General features: G+C 47.9%; 1 protein-coding gene across 2 annotated transcripts in view; it reads right to left on the bottom strand.

Annotated features, from left to right (window-relative positions):
- NUP62CL (nucleoporin 62 C-terminal like) overlaps nt 1–26,360 on the bottom strand; it is a 362,287-nt gene that overhangs the window by 26,262 nt on the left and 309,665 nt on the right. For both annotated transcript variants that reach the window (XM_063936986.1, XM_063936987.1), the window contains exon 9: nt 22,105–22,239. In XM_063936986.1, coding sequence (XP_063793056.1) covers nt 22,105–22,239 — 135 coding nt within the window. The remainder of the gene's footprint in view (nt 1–22,104; nt 22,240–26,360) is intronic.

The following is a 26,360-nucleotide window of genomic DNA, read 5'->3' as shown; positions in this document are numbered from 1 at the left end:
CCTACACACCATGGCTCCTGCACTCTGAGTGCATCCTTGATGATTGACATACAGATGGAGCCACGCTTATCTGAGGCGGCAATCCGCCCGCCTAGCCCCGCCAGAGTGCACATTCTAGTGAATGGGGTGCGTCTCCATCACGGGCGCGCCCCAGACGGATATGATCTCTGTGATAGGCACGCCCAAGCACAGACGGAACCACGATTGGCGTAGCTCCATCTGTAGGTCACCACAGTGGCACTGTCCGGCCAGATAAGGCTGGCCTTTTAACAGATAGAGGGCTCCATGCTCTAGAACACTGATTGAAAGAGTCGCCTTTGAAGGTGACAAAAAACCCTGTAGAGACGAAGATGTAAAGTCTCCAAGGAGACTTGCGTCTGTGGTCAGAATGACCCAATATGGCATTACCAAAGATAATATTTGGTGTAAATGATCTGAAACCATCCACCAATGAAGGGATTGGCAAGTGCTGACGGACAGAACTATAAACTGAGCCGATGGGGACTCTGTTGAGACTTTACTATCTTGAGCATTGCTGGAGAATCTCCCATTGAAATTTGAATAGTCTCAAAAGTGGAGACCTTCGTGCCCAATAACTTCATGCCTAGCAAGGTCGACGGTCGAGCCACTGACCGTACCGTCGTGACAAGGTTCTGGGGAGTCCGAAACACTCACTCTAGTGATGTGTCGAAAACAACAGAAGTACAGAAGAGGCTGACAAGGAATCAGTTGCGGCTTCACATAATTCAGTATCCAGCCGTGATATTGAAGTACAGATGTGTTCAGCTAAATTGTTGCTGCATTAAGCAGCGCTCGGTAAAGGGCCTACAATACAGACGTGTCATGGCATGTCACTGTGTACGCATCGCTAACCAGCTCCCATTCAAAAGATGGCATAGTGGAGCATACGCCCCGCTATGCCAGAAGTTATGTGTACACATCTGTGCTTGCACGATGCGATTGAGCTGCGTTTAAAATTACGAAGCTGTACCTGCCTTTACGAGCAAAAGGTCTAAATACGCTATGACTAATACCTTCCTGTTTCAGTAGATTTGCCATAATAGACATGATCTTGGTAAAAATGCATGGGATAGTAGCTACAGCGAAGAGCAGAAGTTGGTTCCAACTGTGAACCTGAGAAGAGAGTGATGACTAGCCCAAAAAGGAACGTGAAGATACACGTCCCTGACATCCAGTGAGGCCAACAATTGCTGTGGATCACAGATTGGAGAGATTCTATCCGAAAACAATCCATCCAACAGACTGGTGTATAAGGCATGAAGATTTACAACCAGCCGGAAGGAGCAGCTTGGTTTCCGAACAAGGAAAAGGTTGGAGGTAAAACCCAATTTCTGTTATAGCGCCATTGTGGAGCAATAACTTTCTGAAAGCAGAGAATTTATAGCTTGGTCTAATGCCACCCTCTTCTTCACCTCTCATAGAAAAGTGGTGGCGAAAAACTGCTGAGGTGGAGGACCTCTGAGGTCGATTATGTAACCCCTGGAAATTATGCCCAACACCCAGATGTCTGAAGACAACGCCATATGAATTGGAGTAGGCGGCCACCTACCTGAGACTGAACTGGGTGGGGAAGGACCCCGTCAGGCACCCTGCTTTTCAGGTGTCTTGGTTCCCATGAATCTGTTGGTTACTGAAAATTGTCCTTTTGGCACCAGACCCCTGGGCGAGAAAACCCTGCCTCTGGTGGCTTGACTCCTTACTGAAAACCCTCTCCAAAATGAAAATCGAAAGGCATGAAACGTTGGCCCCCGTTGTTTAGGGATGTAGTTATGTGACCGGTGGTCAGGACACCGCTGGTCACGACTTCCCCCTACATCACACCCCCTGAGAATCCAGACAGTCGGCATGCCGACTAAGCAGGGACTATTGCCACTCGTGGGTGTCCACGACATCCATAGAGTGGGGATAGAACCTGTGGCAACCGCAACTCGCCACCAAGCACGCAGCTAGCCCGTAAGGTCACGTATACCCAAACTCATACCCAAACAGCTAGAAGAAAATTACTTTTTCCACCGGTAGCCTAGACAATAATAGTATCCAACTCAGGTCCAAAAAGAGTTTCACCACCAAACGGAAGAGATCCCAAGAAACGTTTGGTTTCCGAATCTGCATCCCAGGCCTAGAGCCAATGAGCAGACAAATCAGTCGCAGAGAGCCATGGACGCCATTCGAGCTCCATCTTGCACTGCCTCACAAACATAATCTGCTGAACCACACAGCTGCTCCGCTAGGACCAGAAGAGAGCAGTCTGATGACAAATCACCTGGGAGTCTTGTGACAAGCTTGTCAGCCCAAGTCTCCGTGGTCTGGGCCACCCATGCCGAGCTTAGCAAAGGGCAGGTAACTGCCTCAGAGCCCTCAAAGACAGCCTTTAGGCACCCCTTGAGTTTCTTGTCCAATGGATCTTTAAAAGACTCCAAACCTTGCAATGGAAGCGCAGAGTGGTTTGATAAGCGAGCCACTGGATCATCTACACTGCTCACATGATATGGAGTCAGATGAACTAGGAGAGAATCTAGCATTACATACACGGCATGACTTCTATTTTACCATTGTGAATCAGAAAAACAGGTAAAATACACATACAACACAGCCTGATATTGATATATTGCAAGCCTGCCCTATTGCATGCGAGTGGATACACAGGAGAGAGGACCCCAGCGCACCTAGCGCTGCACAGCCCCAGTTTGTGTAAACACAGTGAAACTGTAATATGTTAAAATCCCTCAAAGGGATTGTTATTGTGCACTAATATAGCGGCTCTCCCCCTCTACACCTGGTACTAGTGATCCAGGGATTATGAGGAGGAGCTGTGGAGGCTGCTGCCATGCAGAGAAAGGCGCCAAAATGCAGCTGAGCCAGCTCTAATGTAGCCCCGCCCCCCTCCATGGCGCCGGAGCTACTTCTATATTTTTATACTGGCCATGTCTCTCAAGTTGTAAAACCTTACATAAATGCTTGGTTTACCTAAATAAAGCCAGTCTCACACAGGGGCTATAGCGGGTCCCCCCCAGGAGGGACCCATTCGCCACACCCGCGCTGTCAGCCACACAGTAAACCGGGGGAACCCCTAGCGTTGCCCCCGGTTGGTACTCCCCACTGATGATCACCTTCAGACAGCGTTAGGGGAGTGCGGCATGTTGCGGCTGCGACAGCCAAAGCGCCATGCCTCGCTGAACAAACAGCCCCTCAGGACGGTGGTCCTGCAGCGCGGATACAGCTCTGCACCTCAAGAGGTCGGTGACTGTCCCCCCCTAACACCCACGGCGCAGGTATGCTATTGCCCGAACAGCATACCGAGATAAATAATACTTAAAAAGAAAATGAAGAAAAACTCTGGAGCTATCAGAGAGTGCAACCTCTCCTGAGGGCACTTTTTTTCTAAACTGAGTTGTAAAAGGAGGCATAGAGGGGAGGAGCCAGCACACCCAGTGGAAGAAATTTAAAGTGCACTGGCTCCTTTGGGCCCGTCTATACCCCATTGTACTAATTCTGTCCCCAATATCCCTTATGGATGCAAGAGAAAACTACATTTGCAGAAAGATCACACTCCTCATCATCCAAAACATCTAACGGACCCCTAGAAGGAGAAAGATGCTTATGAGCGTTGCGCATGCGAGGATCCTCAAGAAGATTTTTCAAGTAAGAGGACACCTTTTGAAACCATGAAGCCGTACAATCCATGGTCTGAAGTCAAGGTGGACCAGACTCCAGCTGAGAACTCGCTGTTCCTGCAGGAAGAGAATTTTGACTCTGCACTGAGGGAACTATCACAGACACAAACTTAGCCTGATCAGCACATTGAAGTACTACCAGCTGTACCAACCAGCATAGAGCCATAGCCTATGCTGGATCTGCCATTGCAGATGCAGGGACAACCAAAGCCTGCGCAACACTAGGCCCCACCAGACAAGCTGCACACAAAACCCCTGGGTCCACCTGTATACACGCTAGCTCCACATTTGCTTTGTCCACCATCACCCAACTAAACCCTGCTGTACACAGTAAGAGAGAGAAAAGTAAATGAAGCTGGACTCTAAAGGAAAATAACCAGACAACAAAAATTTACTAAGTAACATGAAAAAAAAAAAAAAAAAAATCCTCAGGTACTTAGCCTTGCAGATGTGCAAAACAACCATAGCTGCAGGGGAGAAGAGCCTAAGCTGTAGTGCCACCTTCTTAAAAAGATGATCCAGCCCGGCATTGGTCCGTCTGGTTGTCACCCCCACACTGCACCACCAGGGGAGGTCAGCCACCTCCATAGAAAATCAAGAGTCCATGCAATCTCTGCAAGAGATCAGAGTGTACACAGGGGGAGTGACTGAGGTCAGCCCCCCCCCCCCTCCCCCCACCTCCAAATTCTGCTGTAGTAGTGCAAGCCCCACAGGCTGCCTCCCATCGCTGTACACATGCTGCAGGCTGAAAAATATACGTTATGGTAAGAACTTACCGTTGGTAACGGTATTTCTCCTATGTCCACAGGTTTCCACAGGATAACATTGGGATATGCTGGAGCGTCAGCGGATTGGCACCAAATCGATCACGAGCTTTGTGGCCTCCCAGGATGCACCGGGCTCGTCCATATAATCCCGCCCACTGACTCAGTCAAATCAGTTGTTTCCAAAGCATTTAGGCAGGAGCATTATGTAGAACCTTATTCAGGCGAGAAGAACACACATGCACACCCTTCAACGCAAGAGGGAAGAGGTTAGCGAGTATAAAGATTCTCAAATCAGGTGCGTCAGGGTGGGATCCCTGTGGAAACCTGTGGACATAGGAGAAATACCGTTATCAACGGTAAGTTCTTAACATAACGTATATTTCTCCAGCTGGGTCCACAGGTTATCCACAGGATAACATTGGGATTTTCCAAAGCAAATTTTTAGTGGTGGGGACGCTCCTGTTTGGACAGGAGAACCTTTCGCCCGAATTCAGCGTCATGAGGCAAAAGGTATCCAAGGAATGATGTCTAATGAATGTGTTAATGGAAGACCATGTGGCTGCCTTACATATCTGTCCTGCTGAAGCACCATGTTGTGCTGCCCATGAAGGACCTACCTTACGTGTAGAGTGAGCAGAGACATTAGCCGGAACAGGGAGATCAGCTCGGGAGTATGCTTCTGAAATCATCATTCGAAGCCATCTTGCTAGCGTCTGTTTAGTAGCAGGCCATCCCCTCTTATGAAATCCATAGAGAATGAAGAGAGAATCTGTCTTTCTGATGGCACTGGTACGATCTATGTAGATTTTTAATGCCCGGACCACGTCCAGCGACGCTTCTCCCGCCGACAGTCCCGATACCTGAAAAGCCGGGACTACAATTTCTTCATTAAGGTGAAACTGCGATACCACCATTGGAAGATGACCAGAGTTAGTTCTGAGAACTGCTTTATCTAGATAAAAAATAGGATTTTAATACCTACCGGTAAATCCTTTTCTCTTAGTCCGTAGAGGATGCTGGGGTCACATCAAGAACCACGGGATCCGCAGGAGACATGGGCACTTTAAGACTTTCAAAGGCTGTGACCTGGCTCTTCCCTCTATGCCCCTCCTCCAGACTCCAGTTTAAGGAACTGCGCCCAGGGAGACGGACATTTTGAGGAAAGGATTTATTGTTAAACCACGGTGAGCATCTTACCAGCTCACACAGCAAGCATGCCGCAGAACGTAGCATTTAATAGAACACCAGCCAACGGCATGAAGAATATGCAGCAATACGCTGACAAAAATCGTAAAACAACCTGTGTGTAACCACAACCAATAACTGCAGATACAGTACGGACTGGGACGGGCACCCAGCATCCTCTATGGACTAAGAGAAAAGGATTTACCGGTAGGTATTAAAATCCTATTTTCTCTTACGTCCTAGAGATGCTGGGGTCACATCAAGAACCATGGGGTTTATACCAAAGATCTAGAACGGGCGGGCGAGTGCGGATAACTCTGCAGTACTGACTGACCAAACATGAGGTCCTCATCAGCCAGGGTATCAAACTTGTAGAACTTCGCAAATGTGTTTGAACCCGACCAAGTAGCTGCTCGGCAAAGTTGCAATGCCAAGACCCCCGGGGCAGCCACCCAGGATGAGCTCACCTTCCTAGTGGAATGGGCCTTCACAGACGTCTGTAACGGCAATCCAGCCGTAGTCTGAGCGTGCTGAATCGTACATCTGATCCAATGCGCAATAGTCTGCTTGGAAGCAGGACACCCAATCTTGTTGGGAGCATACAGGACAAACAAAGACTCTGTTTTACGTATTCGAGCTGTTCTAGTGATGTAAATCTTCAAAGCCCTAACCACATCTAGAGACTTTGACTCAGTGAACGTGTCAGTAACTACTGGCACCACAATAGGTTGGTTTATGTGGAATGATGAAACTACCTTTGGAAGAAAATGTTGACGAGTTCTCAACTCTGACCTATCTTCATGGAAGATCAGGTAAGGGCTTTTGTGAGACAAGGTCCCCAACTCAAACACCCGCCGTGCGGATGCCAATGCTAAAAGCATCACCACTTTCCAAGTGAGAAACTTCAAATCTATCTCTTGTAGAGGCTCAAACCAATCCGATTGAAGGAACTGCAACACCACATTAAGGTCCCATGGTGCCACTGGAGGCTGGATGTGGAGAACCCCTTTCACGAAGGTCTGAACCTCTGGAAGAGAGGCCAATTGTTTTTGGAAGAACACTGACAAGTCCGAAATCTGGACCTTGATTGACCCCAATCTAAGGCCCGCGTCCACACCAGCCTGCAGAAAATGGAGAAAACGTCCCAACTGAAACTCTTTCGTAGGAGCCTTCTTGGATTCACACCAAGACACACATTTTCTCCAAATACGGTGGTAATGTTTCGACGGTACTCCTTTCCTGGCCTGAATAAGGGTGGGGATGACTTCCTTTGGAATACCCTTACGGGCTAGGATCCGGCGCTCAACAGCCATGACGTCAAACGTAGCCGCGGTAAGTCTTGATACATGCACGGCCCCTGCTGCAGCAGGTCCTCGCAAAGAGGAAGAGGCCGGGGATCTCCTATGAGCAACTCCTGAAGATCTGGGTACCAAGCCCTCCTTGGCCTGTCTGGGGCAATGAAGATTGCTCGAACTCTTGTTCTCCTTGTGATCCTGAGCACTTTAGGGATCAGCAGAAGTGGAGGGAAGACATACACCAACCGGAACACCCACTGGGCCACTAGCACAAGCACTGCTATTGCTTGAGAGTCCCTCGACCTGGAACAATATTTCTAAAGCTTCTTGTTGAGACGAGATGCCATCATGTCTACTTGAGGAACTCCCCAAAGACTTGTCACCTCTGCGTAGACTTCTTGGTGGAGGCCCCACTCTCTTGGATGGAGATGGTGTCTGCTGAGGAAGTCTGCTTCCCAGTTGTCTACTCCCGGAATGAAAACTGCCGACAGCCTTTACACGTCTTTCTGCCCAGAGGAGGATCTTCGTCACCTCTGCCATTGCCGCTCTGCTTTTCGTTCTGCCCTGCCTGTTTATGTAGGCGACTGCCATTACATTGTCTGACTGGATCTGCACGGAATGATTTTGAAGAAGATGTACCGCTTGTTGAAGGCCGTTGTAAATGGCTCTCAATTCCAACACGTTTATGTGATGGCAGGCTTCCTGACTTGACCATTTTCCTTGGAAGCTTTCCCCGAGTGACAGCTCCCCAGCCTCGGAGACTTGCATCCGTGTTTACCAGGACCCAGTCCTGAATCCCGAACCTGCGTCCCTCTAGTAGGTGAGAACTGTGTAGCCACCACAGGAGCGAAATCCTGGCTTTTGACGACAGGATTATCTTCCGGTGCCTGTGTAGGTGGGATCATGACCACTTGTCCCACAGGTCCCACTGGAATACCATGGCATGGAACCTGCCAAACTGTATGGCCTCGTAGGCTGCCACCATCCTCCCCAACAACCGAATGCACTGATGGGTCGACACACTTCATGGTTTTAATATCTGTTTTACCATTTTCTGGATTTCCAGCGCCTTTTCCACCGGAAGAAATACTCTCTGAACTTCTGTGTCCAGAATCATCCCGAGAAAAGACAATCTTGTCGTCGGTTCCAACTGTGACTTTGGATAATTTATGATCCAACCGTGTTGTTGGAGTATTGACAGGGAGTGTGAGATGTTTTGTAACAACTGCTCCCTGGAACTCGCCTTTATCAGGAGATCGTCTAGATAAGGAATTATATTGACTCCTTCTTGACGCAGGAGAACCATCATCTCCACCATCCCCTTGGTGAAAAGCCCTCTGCGCCGTGGAGATACCGAAAGGTAACGTCTGGAATTGGTAATGGCAATTCTGAATTGCTAATCACAGATAAGCCTGGTGAGGAGGATAAAATAATAATTTACTTACCGATAATTCTATTTCTCATAGTCCGTAGTGGATGCTGGGGACTCCGAAAGGACCATGGGGAATAGCGGCTCCGCAGGAGACTGGGCACAAAGTAAAAGCTTTAGGACTAGCTGGTGTGCACTGGCTCCTCCCCCTATGACCCTCCTCCAAGCCTCAGGATACTGTGCCCGGACGAGCGTACACAATAAGGAAGGATTTTGAATCCCGGGTAAGACTCATACCAGCCACACCAATCACACCGTACAACTTGTGATCTGAACCCAGTTAACAGCATGATAACAGAAGGAGCCTCTGAAAAGATGGCTCACAACAACAATAACCCGATTTTTGTAACAATAACTATGTACAAGTAATGCAGACAATCCGCACTTGGGATAGGCGCCCAGCATCCACTACGGACTATGAGAAATAGAATTATCGGCAAGTAAATTCTTATTTTCTCTAACGTCCTAGTGGATGCTGGGGACTCCGAAAGGACCATGGGGATTATACCAAAGCTCCCAAACGGGCGGGAGAGTGCGGATGACTCTGCAGCACCGAATGAGAGAACTCCAGGTCCTCCTCAGCCAGGGTATCAAATTTGTAGAATTTAGCAAACGTGTTTGCCCCTGACCAAGTAGCTGCTCGGCAAAGTTGTAAAGCCGAGACCCCTCGGGCAGCCGCCCAAGATGAGCCCACTTTCCGTGTGGAATGGGCTTTTACAGATTTTGGCTGTGGCAGGCCTGCCACAGAATGTGCAAGCTGAATTGTACTACAAATCCAACGAGCAATCGTCTGCTTAGAAGCAGGAGCACCCAGCTTGTTGGGCACATACAGGATAAACAGCGAGTCAGATTTTCTGACTCCAGCCGTCCTGGAAACATATATTTTCAGGGCCCTGACTACGTCCAGCAACTTGGAATCCTCCAAGTCCCTAGTAGCCGCAGGCACCACAATAGGTTGGTTTAAGTGAAATGCTGAAACCACCTTAGGGAGAAATTGAGGACGAGTCCTCAATTCTGCCCTGTCCGTATTAAAAATTAGGTAAGGGCTTTTATAGGATAAAGCCGCCAATTCTGATACACGCCTGGCTGAAGCCAGGGCTAACAGCATTACCACTTTCCATGTGAGATATTTCAAGTCCACAGTGGTGAGTGGTTCAAACCAATGTGATTTTAGGAATCCCAACACTACATTGAGATCCCAAGGTGCCACTGGAGGCACAAAAGGAGGCTGTATATGCAGTACTCCCTTGACAAACGTCTGAACTTCAGGAACAGAAGCTAGTTCTTTTTGGAAGAATATCGACAGGGCCGAAATTTGAACCTTAATGGACCCTAATTTGAGGCCCATAGACAGTCCTGTTTGCAGGAAATGCAGGAATCGACCCAGTTGAAATTCCTCCGTAGGGGCCTTCCTGGCCTCGCACCACGCAACATATTTACGCCAAATACGGTGATAATGTTGTACGGTTACATCCTTCCTGGCTTTGATCAGGGTAGGGATGACTTCATCCGGAATGCCTTTTTCCTTCAGGATCCGGCGTTCAACCGCCATGCCGTCAAACGCAGCCGCGGTAAGTCTTGGAACAGACATGGTCCCTGCTGGAGCAGGTCCTGTCTTAGAGGTAGAGGCCACGGGTCTTCCGTGAGCATCTCTTGAATTTCCGGGTACCAAGTCCTTCTTGGCCAATCCGGAGCCACGAGTATAGTCTTTACTCCTCTCCTTCTTATGATTCTCAGTACTTTTGGTATGAAAGGAAGAGGAGGGAACACATACACTGACCGGTACACCCACAGTGTTACCAGAGCGTCCACAGCTATTGCCTGAGGGTCCCTTGACCTGGAGCAATATCTGTCCAGTTTTTTGTTGAGGCGAGACGCCATCATGTCCACCTTTGGTTTTTCCCAACGGTTTACAATCATGTGGAAGACTTCTGGGTGAAGTCCCCACTCCCCCGGGTGAAGATCGTGTCTGCTGAGGAAGTCTGCTTCCCAGTTGTCCACTCCCGGAATGAACACTGCTGACAGTGCTATCACATGATTTTCCGCCCAGCGAAGAATCCTTGCCACTTCCGTCATTGCCCTCCTGCTTCTTGTGCCGCCCTGTCTGTTTACGTGGGCGACTGCCGTGATGTTGTCCGACTGGATCAATACTGGCTGACCCTGAAGCAGAGGCCTTGCCTGACTTAGGGCATTGTAAATGGCCCTTAGTTTCAGGATATTTATGTGAAGTGACGTTTCCATGCTTGACCACAAGCCCTGGAAATTTTTTCCCTGTGTGACTGCTCCCCAGCCTCTCAGGCTGGCATCCGTGGTCACCAGGACCCAATCCTGAATGCCGAATCTGCGGCCCTCTAGGAGATGAGCACTCTGTAACCACCACAGGAGAGACACCCTTGTCCTTGGAGACAGGGTTATCCGCTGATGCATTTGAAGATGCGATCCGGACCATTTGTCTAGCAGATCCAACTGAAAAGTTCTTGCGTGGAATCTGCCGAATGGAATCGCTTCGTAAGAAGCCACCATCTTTCCCAGGACCCTTGTGCACTGATGCACTGACACCTGGCCTGGTCTTAGGAGTTTCCTGACTAGGTCGGATAACTCCCTGGCTTTCTCTTCCGGGAGAAACACCTTTTTCTGTACTGTGTCCAGAATCATCCCTAGGAACAGCAGACGTGTCGTCGGAATCAGCTGCGATTTTGGAATATTTAGAATCCATCCGTGCTGTCGTAGTACTATTTGAGATAGTGCTACTCCGACCTCTAACTGTTCTCTGGACCGTGCCCTTATCAGGAGATCGTCCAAGTAAGGGATAATTAAGACGCCTTTTCTTCGAAGAAGAATCATCATTTCGGCCAATACCTTGGTAAAGACCCGGGGTGCCGTGGACAATCCAAACGGCAGCGTCTGAAACTGATAGTGACAGTTCTGTACCACAAACCTGAGGTACCCCTTGGTGAGAAGGGCAAATTGGGACATGGAGGTAAGCATCCTTGATGTCCAGAGACACCATGTAGTCCCCTTCTTCCAGGTTCGCTATCACTGCTCTGAGTGACTCCATCTTGAACTTGAACCTTTTTATGTAAGTGTTCAAGGCTTTCAGATTTAAAATGGGTCTCACTGAGCCGTCCGGCTTCGGTACCACAAACAGCGTGGAGTAATACCCCTTTCCCTGTTGTAGGAGGGGTACCTTGATTATCACTTGCTGGGAATACAGCTTGTGAATGGCTTCCAATACTGCCTCCCTGTCGGGGGTAGACGTTGGTAAAGCAGACTTCAGGAACCGGCGAGGGGGAGACGTCTCGAATTCCAATTTGTACCCCTGAGATACTACCTGCAGGATCCAGGGGTCCACTTGCGAGTGAGCCCACTGCGCGCTGAAATTCTTGAGACGGGCCCCCACCGTGCCAGAGTCCGCTTGTAAGGCCCCAGCGTCATGCTGAGGACTTGGCAGAAGCGGGGGAGGGCTTCTGTTCGTGGGAAGAAGCTGTCTGTTGCAGTCTTTTTCCCCTTCCTCTGCCCCGGGGCAGATATGAGTGGCCTTTTGCCCGCTTGCCCTTATGGGGACGAAAGGACTGAGCCTGAAAAGACGGTATCTTTTTCTGCTGCGAGGTGACTTGGGGTAAAAAGGTGGATTTCCCAGCCGTTGCCGTGGCCACCAGGTCCGATAGACCGCCCCCAAATAACTCCTCCCCTTTATACGGCAATACTTCCATATGCCGTTTGGAATCCGCATCCCCTGACCACTGTCGCGTCCATAATCCTCTTCTGGCAGAAATGGACATCGCACTTACTCTTGATGCCAGAGTGCAAATGTCTCTCTGTGCATCTCGCATATATAGGAATGCATCCTTTAAATGCTCTATAGTCAATAATATATTGTCCCTGTCCAGGGTATCAATATTTTCAGTCAGGGAATCCGACCAAGCCACCCCAGCACTGCACATCCAGGCTGAGGCGATTGCTGGTCGCAGTATAACACCAGTATGAGTGTATATACTTTTAAGGATATTTTCCAGCCTCCTATCTGCTGGCTCCTTAAGGGCGGCCGTTTCTGGAGACGGTAACGCCACTTGTTTTGATAAGCGTGTGAGCGCCTTATCCACCCTAGGGGGTGTTTCCCAACGAGCCCTAACCTCTGGTGGGAAGGGATATAGTGCCAATAATTTTTTAGAAATTAGCAGTTTTTTGTCGGGGGTAACCCACGCTTCATCACACACTTCATTCAATTCATCTGATTCAGGAAAAACTACGGGTAGTTTTTTCACACCCCACATAATACCCCTTTTTGTGGTACTTGCAGTATCAGAGATGTGCAAAACCTCCTTCATTGCCGTGATCATGTAACGTGTGGCCCTACTGGAAAATACGTTTGTTTCTTCACCGTCGACACTGGAGTCAGTGTCTGTGTCTGGGTCCGTGTCGACCCACTGAGGTAACGGGCGTTTAATAGCCCCTGACGGTGTTTGAGACGCCTGGACAGGCACTAACTGAGCTGCCGGCTGTCTCATGTCGTCAACAGTTTTCTGTAACGTGCCGACACGGTCACGTAATTCCTTAATTACGGCCATCCATTCAGGTGTCGACTCCCTAGGGGGTGACATCACCATTATAGGCAATTGCTCCGCCTCCACATCATTTTCCTCCTCATACATGTCGACACACACGTACCGACACCCAGCACACACACAGGGAATTCTCTGATAGAGGACAGGACCCACTTAGCCCCTTGGGGAGACAGAGGGAGAGTTTGCCAGCACACACCAGAGCGCTATATATGTATAGGGACAACCTTACAATAAGTGTCTATCCCTTATAGCTGCTTATATCTGTTATTTTGCCAAATAAGTGCCCCCCTCTCTTTTTTACCCTGTTTCTGTAGTTGCAGGATGCAGGGGAGATTCTGGGAGCCTTCCTACCAGCGGAGCTGTGTGGGAAAAATGGCGCTGTGTGCGGAGGAGATAGGCCCCGCCCCCTTCACGGCGGGCTCTTCTCCCGCTTTTTTCTGGAAAACTGGCAGGGGTTAAATACATCCATATAGCCCAGGAGCTATATGTGATGTATTTTTTGCCAAATAAGGTAAATTCATTGCTTCCCAGGGCGCCCCCCCCCCAGCGCCCTGCACCCTCAGTGACCGAAGTGTGAAGTGTGCTGAGAGCAATGGCGCACAGCTGCAGTGCTGTGCGCTACCTTATGAAGACAGGAAAGTCTTCTGCCGCCGATTTATGGACCTCTTCTTGCTTCAGCATCTGTAAGGGGGCCGGCGGCGCGGCTCCGGGACCCATCCATGGCTGGGCCTGTGATCGTCCCTCTGGAGCTAATGTCCAGTAGCCTAAGAAGCCCAATCCACTCTGCACGCAGGTGAGTTCGCTTCTTCTCCCCTTAGTCCCTCGATGCAGTGAGCCTGTTGCCAGCAGGTCTCACTGAAAATAAAAAACCTATTTAAACTTTTACTCTAAGCAGCTCAGGAGAGCCACCTAGATTGCACCCTTCTCGTTCGGGCACAAAATCTTAACTGAGGCTTGGAGGAGGGTCATAGGGGGAGGAGCCAGTGCACACCAGCTAGTCCTAAAGCTTTTACTTTGTGCCCAGTCTCCTGCGGAGCCGCTATTCCCCATGGTCCTTTCGGAGTCCCCAGCATCCACTAGGACGTTAGAGAAAAGGGAATATGCATGTAAGCATCCTTTATCTACTGACCCCCTGTAATCCCCCTCCTCCAGAGTGGAAATCACTCCAGTGATTCCATCTTGAGCTTGAACTGTTTTCAGTAGAGATTCAGATTTTTAGGTTCAGGGGCGGTCTGACCAAGCCGTCCGGTTTCGGAACAACAAAGAGGCTTGAATAACTCCCTCCCTTTGTTGTGACCCAGGCACCAGGACTATGACCTGGTCCTGACAGAACATTTGAATTACCGATATAACTGCTTCTCTTCCTGGAAGAGACGCCGGCAAGGTCGATTTTAAAAATCGGCATGGGGGAACGTCTTGATTCGTACCCCTGGGACACTATGTAAAACCCAGGGATCCAGGTCAGATTGACTCCAATTCTGACTAAGTAGTTTTAGACGTGCCGCCACCCAAGCGACCTCCCGCGAGGGAGCCCCAGCGTCATGCTGTACACATGGCAGAAGTATGGGTAGCCTTCTTTTCGTGGTAACCTGAAGCCGCTGTAGACATCTTTATGTCTCTTTCTTTAAGGGGAACCCTTTCGCTGTACTTAATGGGTCAAAAAGACTGCATGTGTGGGTGATCTCTTTGCCGGTGCCCGAGCAGAGGGCAAAAAATGTCGACTTACCTGCGGCAGCTGCTGAGACCAACGCCTCCAGTCCATCACCAAATAAGGCCTCACCTTTGTATAGGAGATCCTCCATATTTCTTTTGGAATTTGCATCCGCGTTTCACTGGCAAATCCACAACGCCTGCCGAGCCGATACTGCCCTGGTAGCGGCTTGTGAACTGAAGAGTCCAATATATTTTATTGCTCCTAGCATGTATGCGGCAGCGTCTTTGATATTTCCTAACTTAGGGAGTATCTCATCTTTATCAATCGTGTCAATTTCTATTGATATGTTCTCTGACCATTTTGTAATAGCGTGACACACCCACGCGCAAGCAATAGTGGACCTGAACAGTGTTTCTTTGCAACATATAGTTTTCACCTTTTGGTTCGTCTGCCCATTTAGTGAAGCCATGCCAGGTATAGGGAGAATTACCTTTTTCACCCTAGACAGTGCGCTGTCTAACACAGGGGGTGACTGCCGGGAAAGAATATATTAAGTTCGTCTTCTTTTATCTATTTCCCTGGAATCGGCTACACAGGACTCAGAGTCCGCGTCGGTAGCAGTAGTCATAACATTTGTAAATGGACTTTATGTGACCCAGAGAGGGTCGCCTGCAGATGGAAGAAACAGAATGCTGACAAACATATCTTCTACATATCCAGCATGCAGCCTTAACCAATCCCCATGCAGGCTCTTGGTGTGCCGGTAGCGTCACCACCTTACAACTCTGCGTCCCCAAATGGTTTCCTCTGTGAAGGAACTCCCTGCTTCAGATATGTCACCCACGTGTACCACACACACCTACAGACACACTGGGACTACTAAGGGACAGAACTCTGTCAGAGGGGCACATAAAAGAGGGTTAGCCAGTTCACACCCCAGTGTAAACACACAAACCTGTGAAATTTATCATAAAACAGACCTGCAGCGCTTTATAATATAACATGATACAATATAAGCACCATATACATCGCCCCCCCTCCCCTCCTTTTTTGCACCCTGATACAAGTCAGTAGTGAAGGGAGGACCAGCACTTCTCTGTAGGAGAAAATGGCGCTGAGTTGTGTGCTGGCTTAGTGAGGAAGAAGCCCCACCCCCAAAATGGCGCGTTCTCCCGCTCTTAATTAAATTATTAATTTCACAGGCGTGGGTAGGACAGTGTGTGTTAATGTCCCTTTTTGGTATAAATGAGTTTTTTTTTTCTGCCCAGGGCGCCCCCCCCCTGCGCCCTGCATATGTCTAGCAGTGTATGTGTGTGTGGGCTGTGAGGAGAAAGTTTAGCCTCTCAATGGCGCGCTTCATTCCAACTAATATTAATACTGGCGGGGGTTAGGACAGTGCCTTGGCACTTATGTCCCCTCTTGCCAGTGTATTTTGAGGATTTATATGCTGCCCAGGGTGCGCCCCCCCCCCCTGCATCCTGTAGTGCCGCTGTGTGTGGGAGCATGGTGCACAGCGCGCGATCGCTGCACGGTACCTCAAAGCCGTCACTGAAGTCTTCTGATCTTCTTCTACTCAACTGTCTTCTGATTTCTGGCTCTGCAAGGGGGGTGACGGCGGGCTCTGGGAATGAACCCCTAGGCGTACCTAGTGTTCCAAACCCTCAGGAGCTAATGGTGTCCAGTAGCCAAAGAAGCAGAGCCTTTAACTCACAGAAGTAGGTCTAACTTCTCTCCCCTAAGTCCCATGAAGCAGGGAGACTGTTGCCAGCAGCACTCCCTGAAAATAAAAAACCTAACAAAGTCTTTTCAGAGAAACTCAGTAGAGCTCATCAGTGTGCATCCAGTCTGCCTGGGCACAGATTCTAAACTGGAGTCTGGAGGAGGGGCACAGATTCTAAACTGGAGTCTGGAGGAGGGGCATAGAGGGAGGAGCCAGGTAACACCCTTTGAAAGTCTTAAAGTGCCCATGTCTCCTGCGGATCCCGTCTATACCCCATGGTTCTTGATGTGACCCCAGCATCCTCTAGGACAGGGGTGGGGAACCTTTGGTCCTCCAGCTGTTGTTGAACTACACATCCCAACATGCCCTGCAACAGTTTTAGCATGGCCAAATAGCAAAACCGTAGCAAGGCATTCTGGTATGTGTAGTTCAACAGCAGCTGGAGGGCCGAAGGTTCCCCATCCCTACTCTAGGACGTATGAGAAACAAAGAAAAGGAGACTTACACGAGAGTGCTCTTAAATCTGATACTCTTCTAGCTGATGCCATAGTCAGTAGGAAGAGTACTTTAGCTGTCAACCATTTAAGATCCACTTTAAGTGGTTAAAACTGAGCCCCTTCAAGGGCTTTGAGAACCAGCATTTAATCCCACGGCACTGCAGCAGGAACAAAAGGTGGTTGAATGTGCAGCATTCCCTGGAAAAAGGTACACACATCCTGTAAAGAAGCAATTTTCTTTTGAAACCATACAGTCCATGCCGAAACTTGAACTCAAGGAAGCCACCTTCAAACCCTTATCCATTCCTGCCTGAAGGAAATCTAAGATTCTGGATACTCTGAAAGATTTTGGATCCATATTTCTTTCACTGCACCAATGAATATAGGTTTGCCATATTCGGTGATAAACATGAGCAGAGGAAGGTTTCCTTGCTCTAAGCATTGTTTGAATTACCTGTTGTGAAAAACCTCTTGATTTTAGGATAGAGGGTTCAACAGCCACGCCGTCAAAGACAGCAGATCCAGATGCCTGTGACAACAGGGACCCTGCATTAGTAGATCTGGATGTTGAGGAAGCAGAACGGGCGCATTCAACGACATCCTCTGCAGATCTATGTACCAATGCCTTCTGGGCCATGCCGAAGTTATTAGAATCATGGCACCCTTTGCTTGCTTTATTTTCCTCACCACCCTGGGTAGCAGGGAGATTGGAGGAAACAGATAAGCCAGATGAAAGTCCCATTTCACTGACAGTGCGTCCTACAGGACCGCTCCGGGGACTTTTGTTCTTGACCCGTATGAAGGAACTTTGTGGTTCAGACGGGACGCCATGAGGTCTCTCTGGCAACCCCCACTTGTCTACTAGCGTCTGAAATACTTCCGGGTGTAGAGCCCATTCGGTTTCTTGAATGGTGTGCCGACTGAGAAAGTCCGCTTCCCAGTTTAGGGCTCCTGGAACGAACACTGCGGACAATGCTGGAAGATGGAGTTGAGGTACGCTACTGCCGTTGCATTGTCCGAGCGGATCTGGACTGGTTTTCCTTGCAGAATATCCTTTGCCTGAATCAGTGCCATGTATATGGCTCGTAGTTCCAACAAATTTATTGGCAGGCAACTTTCCTCTTTGGTCCATTGTCCCTGGAACCATAATTTTCCGGACACTGCTCCCCAGCCTTGAAGACTGGCATCCATTGTCAGAATCTCCCAATCTGATATCCAAAAGGGTCTCCCCTTGTCTAGATGGGATGCCTGTAGCCACCAGGCTAATGACCTTTTTACCTTTATTAGAAGTACCATCCTTTGGTTTTTTTTTTATCGTCTTATGTACTCCTTTCCATCTGGTTAGAATCAGATGTTGCAAAGATCTTGAGTGGAAATGTGCATATTCCACCACGTCGAATTTTTACACCATCAATCCCATCACTTGCATTGCCGTGTGAACTAATATTGTCTGACTGTGCAACAATTCCTGAGTCATTAACTGCACCTTGGATATTTTTTTTCCACAGGTAAAATTATTTTCTGCAGACCTAAATCCAATACAGTCCCTAAGTGAATCATCCGTTGTGACGGAATCAGAGACGCCTTTGCCTAATTTATGAGCCATCCATGCTTCTGTAGACAAGTTATTGTCTGATGGAGATGGCTCAAGAGCAATTCCTGGGATTATGCCAGGATTAAAAGATTGTCGAGGTATGGAAAAATCCTTATCCCCTGTTTGCGGAGATAAGCTGCCATAACCACCATGATCTTGGTAAATACTCTGGGGGCTGTGGCCAAACCAAAGGGTAAGGCCTGGAACTGAAAACGTTGCTGGAGGATAGCGAACCTGAGGTAACCCTGATGGGACAAGGCACATGCAGGTAAGCATCCTGTATATCCAGAGATACCATGTAATCCCCTGATTCCATGGCCAAAATTATGGAACGTTATGTTTCCATATGGAACCTTGGTACCCAAAATGTATTTGTTTAACATTTTGAGATTGAGGATGGGTCGAAACGACCCATTTGGCTTCTGGACCAAAAATAGGTTGGAGTAAAATCCCTTCCCCAGTTGTTCTGGAGGTACTGGGACAATTACTCCTGACTGCAGCAATTTGTGAACTGCTTCTTGCAGTGCCCTGGCCCTCGTCTCTATGCGAGATGGGCTGGTACAAAAATAAACCTTCGAGGAGGCTGCTTTTTGAATGGGAAAACATAACCCTGAGATACCACTTCTTGCACCCAAGCGTCTGTTGTCGACCGCTGCCATATGTGTGCAAACTGAAGAAGACGGCCCCCTACCTTGGAGTCCCCCAAGTGGAGGCCCACACCCTCAGGCTGATGGTTTCTGTTCTGATTTCGAAGTTGGCCCTCTAGTTGCCCACTGCTTCCTTGTTTTACCAGATTTATTGTGCTGGGTTTGCGTAATCTCATTTTTACCTTTTGTTTTACCTTGCCACCGAAATGGCCTAAATCCTGAACCCTTAGGTTTAGGAGTATAACTGGCAGAAATTTAACCTTCTTGGATTCAGCTTCTGACTCCAGAATCTCTGTCAATTCCTTACCAAAAAGAATGTTCCCAACAAAAGGCAGTGTCCAGAACCTTTTTGGATTCTGAATCAGCTTTCCATGTATGTAGCCAAATTGCTTTGCGAGCAGATACCGTTAAGGCTGATGCTTTGGAAGCAATCATACCCATATCCATTGCTTCTTCTTCTAGAAATAGCGCAGCCAGTTTCATATGAGTTATATGGGACTCCTGCTCCCTAGTAGGTGCTAAAAGCCCATTCTCTAATTCTTCAGCCCATTAAGCTACCACTTTTACCATCCAGGCTGAGGCCACAGCAGGCCTTATGTCTGCCCCTGACAGAGAAAATATGTTTTTCAAAAAAACATCCACTCTTCTGTCTGTGACATCATTTAATGATGTTGATGGCAAGGGTAAAATAGATTTTCGCACAAGTCGAATAACGTGGGTATCTACTTTAGGAGGCACTACTCTTTTTAAACAGTCCCCAGTTGAAAAAGGGTAGTACGAATCCCATTTTCTTGGGATTCTATATTTCTTATTGGGCGTAGCCCAAGGTTCCTCCATAATTTCCGTCAGTTCTTCTCACCCTGGAAACTCAACCCTCACTGTTTTGGGACGATTAAACACAGGTGCTTTAGTTTTAACTACTGGCTCAACTGAATTCTGAGCTGAAACCCTCGACTTGCTCTTCATAAGGAGAAGTAGAGTATATGGAGTCATCATCTGTTGTATCATCCTGTGTAGCCTGTACATTAGATGATATATTTATCCTTAGTTTATCAGCTTGTTGACTTGTAGAAGCTGTAGGGACTATACCATAAGATGGGAGCTGCATGTATGGGTTAATTGTGTACCCCTGTACCTGCGGTTGGAGCTGCCGGGGCCAACCTGTCAGCTATACTGGATAGAGTCTGTGCAAATATGGCCCAAAGGTGTATCTATTTGTTGTTGAACAGGGATCTGCCTTCCAGTCTGTTGAAATGAAAAACAATTTGCATACAACCCATTATTTCCCAAATATTGAGTTATTAACCCCACCTTGCAGGATAAACATGTTTTGAGTGTTGGTGTTACTGTTGTAACCTCGTCACCTATGCCGCTCTTAGACATGATAAATAATCAACTCTTCCACAGTATACTACACAATCTGTGACTGAAAACACTTTATATTGCATAAAAAGTGATATCAATCTGACCCCAACTCAAGCACCAGCATTGAGGAGCAGAAAAAACACTGACAAACATATAAAGTCAGCAATCACACTAGCAGTCAGCCACATGATATTATTAGTCATATCAGCATATTATCAACTACAAACATATTTCAAGTATGTAGGCGTACATTTACTGTTTTCTGTACTAAAGTTATTTTAATGTATTCAGATGCAATTGCGGAGAAAACCACAGTATTGTACAAAACTCATATGCAATAGGCACTAAACTTAACTATTCATACTAACACAGTAGATAGAAATTTAGTGCTGTATAACCCTTACTCTGTAGAGTGGGATACAGGGAGACTCACCCCACTTCCAGGATCGATCAATACGTTAGCAAACCGCTGAGTGGATCCAGACGCTACTAGTGTACAATGCCTCTCCGGTATTTTTAATGGACACAGACGCTCAGTGAACGTTTAGTGCATGCAGACGCTCATGTCTGCGACCCAGTCTCTTAGCGGTAAACCTTAGTGTATACAGACGCAGCGGCCTATGCTGCGACCGAGTCCCCTCGTGGTAGCGTCTGAGACGGAAGTGAGGCAATCAGTTCATGGCGGGAGACGCACGGTAACTGGTCATGAACCGGGGAGAGGGGCGACCAGGAGAGTGTCCGACTCCCCACTGCTGACATCAACCCTAGTGATCGCGGCCTCAAACTAATCCTGGTGCTTATGATCCCTAAGGCCTAGCGCTGGAGCACCCGTGGTGGCGGCGCACCAGCTACTGTTTGGTAGTCTCCTCCCAAACAGTGCGGCTGTGTCCGTATTCCCCTTCTAAGCAGAACCAATGCCTTACCTTCTCCTCGTGCTCCGTCCACAGCCTGGTAATGTCTGCTGGGCCTGCTAGTAACATACGACACAGTCGCCCGTTGAGACAGCACTTGTACAGTGGGTAAGCGTTGTTGCAACCCTGCAGAGAGTTGTTGGAGCAACTCTTTCCAATATGCGTGTAAGACGCTATTAGGAAAGATCACTCAAAAAATGGTAAGACTATTAAAATAAATCAAAATTAACGCTTAGGGCTGCCAAACACAGCAGCCCTGTGACCATGGTCCGACTCCTGCTGCACCAAACAAATGGACGAGCCCGGTGCATCCTGGGAGGCCACAAAGCTTGTGATCGATTTGGTGCCAATCCGCTGACGTTCCAGCATATCCCAATGTTATCCTGTGGACCCAGCCGGAGAAATTACAAATATACAAAAAAAAAACTGAATTAACAATACAGGGCTGAAAACATGCCCTGCTCCTGCAGGCACTTAAAAAGCACTGGCCTCATGGGAGTTGAAGAGGATGAGCTTATTCTAAAGCTACAAGTTTGTTTAGATTTAAATGCCAGCTCCCTGGTCCCCAACGGCAACCCCATGGTCGTGTTCCCCAGCTTGCATGAAGGAGAAATATGGTTATGACATTATGGGGAAGATAGCTTCAAGAACCTAGCTAGATGGAGATCCTTTCCACTACTTTCACAAAGGTAAGATAAAATCTTCAAACCTTAGCTCTCGCATTGACTTAAGGTGCATGGTTTTCCCCAACTACACTTATTTGGCATTAAACCATCTTACGTTTTCTCTCTCTCCTCATCTGCATGTTGGAGATAGATGGTCCCACTGTTTTCTTTGACCGATTCCTCCAGTGGGCTCAGAAGGTCCTCTAGCTCTTTCTGTTGAGAAAGGATGAAATCGAGTTCTTGGTCCAGCCTAGTAAGTGAAAAAATAAACTCAGACAAAAGGAACCCGGTCGAAATGTGAAGCTTAATAGAATCTTGAGTATTGTTCTTTAGTAAACATTTAGACAATGGAAAATCTGGAACATATGCTTGGTCCATAAAACCTACCTCATGCTCTTTTTGTTGCAAAATATTTTAAGATTATTTATGATCCTGTTTTCTGTTACTTTGGATGTATAAGAATTCCCTCAAAAGAGGGAAAAAATTAAAGTTTTGTGCGTTAAAGATGTCGTGTGGAGAATAAAGGTGAGACAACCAGGATACCTAGTAGCTCTACCTCAAATAAACAAATATTAGATACATTTAAACAGATGTAGCCACACTCATCGTTGCCGTGCAGTGTAGGCACGACTAGTGTGCCCGCGTCTGTACGCACGCCATAGACATCTATGGTGCAATCACCGGATACTCTTAGTCGCAGTGAGGCGCGTACACACCTTGCCGCAATGCGTTTGCCCGTGTTTACTCATCATGGCAAAGATGAGCATGGCTACATCTGTACATCGTAAGGAAGATCATGTCTATTTTGGGTGCACCTTTGCCCAAACTGCAACCAATCCAAAAAACCTTTAAGCTGTGTCAATGAATGCTTTTGAAGTGTAGTGTGAGAAATGCCACCAAAGGCTTTTAACACCTCAAGACTGCAAGGTGATTAACACTCATGAGCAGGTCTATTTTGTTTAACTGCATTCACTTGTTATTGATACTTTTTTTTTTATTCCACTACCTGCCAAACAGTTTTTATATTTTTTTTTCATAATAAATACAGAAATAAGATTTTACTCACCGGTAAATCTATTTCTCGTAGTCCGTAGTGGATGCTGGGGACTCCGTAAGGACCATGGGGAATAGACGGGCTCCGCAGGAGACTGGGCACTCTAAGAAAGATTTAGTACTACTGGTGTGCACTGGCTCCTCCCTCTATGCCCCTCCTCCAGATCTCAGTTAAGGAAACTGTGCCCGGAAGAGCTGACAGTACAAGGAAAGGATTTTGGAATACAGGGTAAGACTCATACCAGCCACACCAATCACACCGTATAACTTGTGATAAACTTACCCAGTCAACAGTATGAACAACAGAGCATCAAACAATGGATGCCAACATAACATAACCCTTTATTAAGCAATAACTATATACACATATTGCAGAAAGTCCGCACTTGGGACGGGCGCCCAGCAATCACTACGGACAACGATAAATAGATTTTCCGGTAAGTAAAATCTTATTTTCTCTAACGTCCAAGTGGATGCTGGGGACTCCGTAAGGACCATGGGGATTATACCAAAGCTCCAAAACGGGCGGGAGAGTGCGGATGACTCTGCAGCACCGAATGGGCAAACACAAGGTCCTCCTCAGCCAAGGTATCAAACTTGTAGAACTTAGCAAATGTGTTTGGACCCGACCAAGTAGCTGCTCGGCAAAACTGTAATGCCGAGACCCCTCGGGCAGCCGCCCAAGAAGAGCCCACTTTCCTTGTGGAGTGGGCTTTCACTGATTTTGGATGCGGCAATCCAGCCGCAGAATGAGCCTGCTGAATCATGTTACAGATCTAGCGAGCAATGGTTTGCTTTGAAGCCGGCGCACCCAGCTTGTTGGATGCATACAGGATAAACAGCGAGTCAGTTTTCCTGACTCCAGCCGTCCTGGCTACATAGATCTTCAAAACCCTGACTACATCAAGCAACTTGGAATCCTCCAAGTCACGAGTAGCCGCAGGCACCACAATGGGTTGGTTCAAATGAAAAGATGACACCACCTTCAGCAGAAATTGCGGACAAATCCGTAATTCTGCCCAGTCCATATGGAAAACCAGATAAGGGCTTTTACATGACAAAGCCGCCAATTCTGACACACGCCTAGCCGAAGCTAAGGCCAATAGCATGACCACTTTCCACGTGAGATACTTCAGCTCCACGGTTTTAAGTGGCTCAAACCAGTGTGATTTCAGGAAACTCAACACCACGTTAAGATCCCAAGGTGCCACTGGAGGCACAAACGGGCTGACTATGCAGCACTCCCTTTACAAAAGTCTGAACTTCAGGAAGAGAAGCCAGTTCTTTCTGAAAGAAAATGGATAGGGCCGAAATCTGGACCTTAATTTTAGGCCCAAAGTCACTCCCGACTGTAGGAAGTGAAGGATACGGCCCAGCTGGAATTTCTCTGAAGGAGCCTTCCTGGCCTCACAACAAGCAACATATTTTCGCCATATACGGTGATAATGTTTAGCCGTCTCTTCCTTCCTAGCCTTTATTAGCGTAGGAATAACCTCATCCGGAATCCCTTTTTCTGCTAGGATCCGCCATGCCGTCAAACGCAGCCGCAGTAAGTCTTGGAACAGACAGGGCCCCTGTTGCAACAGATCCTGTCTGAGGCAGAGGCCATGGGTCCTCTGCGAGCATTTCTTGCAGTTCCGGATACCAAGACCTTCCTGGCCAATCCGGAACTAATAAGTATTGTTCTCACTCCTCTTTTCCTTACGATTCTCAGCACCTTGGGTATGAGTGGAAGAGGAGGAAACACAAACCGACTGGAACACCCACGGTGTCACTAGTGCGTCTATAGCTATCGCCTGAGAGTCTCTTGACCTGGCGCAATATCTCTGTAGCGTTTTGTTGTGGCGGGATGCCATCATGCCCACCTGTGGCAGTTCCCACTGCCTTGCAATCTGCGTGAAGACTCCTTGATGAAGTCCCAACTCTCCCGGGTGGAGGACGTGCCAGCTGAGGAAGCCTGCTTCTCAGTCGTCCCCTCCCGGAATGAACACTGCTGACAGTGCTCTTACGTGATTCTCCGCCCAGCGAAGAATTCTGGTGGCCTCCGCCAATACCACACTGCTCCTTGTGCCGCCTTGGCAGTTTACATGAGCCACTGCTGTGATGTTGTCCGACTGAATAAGCACCGTTTTTTTCGCGAAGCAAGTTCTCCGCTTGACTTAGGGCGATGCATATGGCCCTTAATTCCAGGATATTTATGTGAAGGCAAGTCTCCTGACTTGACCTCCGCCTTTGGAAATGGTTTTCCTTGTGTGACTGCCCCCCACCCTCGGAGGCTTGTATCCGTGGTCACCAGGACCCAGTCCTGAATGCCGAAACTGCGACCTTCGAGAAGGTGAGCACTCTGCAGCCACCACAGGAGAGACACCCTGGCCCTGGAGGATAGGGTGATTAACCGATGCATCTGAAGATGTGATCCGGACCACTTGTCCCGTAAGTCCCATTGGAAGGTCCTCGCATGGAACCTGCCGAAGGGAATGGCCTCGTATGATGCCACCATCTTTCCCAGGACTCGAGTGCAGTGATGCACTGACACCTGTTTTGGTTTCAATAGATTCCTGACCAGTGTCACGAGCTCCTGAGCTCTCTCTATCGGGAGATAAACCCTTTTCTGGTCTGTGTCTAGAAGAGGCAGATGAGCTGTAGGAACCAACTGCGACACTGGAATACATAGAATCCAGCCGTGTTGCCGTTACACTTCCAGAGAAAGTGATACGCTGTTCCGCAACTGCTCTCTCAATCTCACTCTTATGAGGAGATCGTGATAATAGTGACACCTTGCTGTGTTGTGCAGCTTCTTTCCTCTGCCCCCGCCTCTGGCAAGAAAGGACGCACCTCAGACTTTCTTGTTTCTTTGTTCGGAAGGCTGCATTTGATAATGGTGTTGCTTTCCTAGGGTGTGCAGGAATATAAGGCAAAATATCAGAATCACCAGCTATAGCTGTGGAGACCAGGTCCGAGAACCCTTCTCCCCACAATCCTCAGCCTTCTATATGCCTCTTATGTCGGCATCCTCTGTCCATTGCATATTCTACAGGACACGTCAAGCAGAAATCGACATAGCTTTGATTTCTAGGACCCAGTATACACGTCTCTTTGGGCATGTTTTATTATATATATATATATATATATATATATATATATATATATATATATATATATATATATATATATATATATACACATACATACATCTCTTAAGACAGCATCTTTAATATATATATATATATATATATATATATATATATATAAACACATATATGTACATACTAGGGTCTCAATTAGTCCACGCCGTCACAGCGCTATAAACCCATGCCG

Source organism: Pseudophryne corroboree, chromosome 8 (assembly GCF_028390025.1).
Source record: "Pseudophryne corroboree isolate aPseCor3 chromosome 8, aPseCor3.hap2, whole genome shotgun sequence".
NCBI lineage: Eukaryota > Metazoa > Chordata > Amphibia > Anura > Myobatrachidae > Pseudophryne > Pseudophryne corroboree.
The sequence above is the reverse complement of the archived record's forward strand: the minus strand, read 5'-3'. Positions and strand labels throughout refer to the sequence as shown.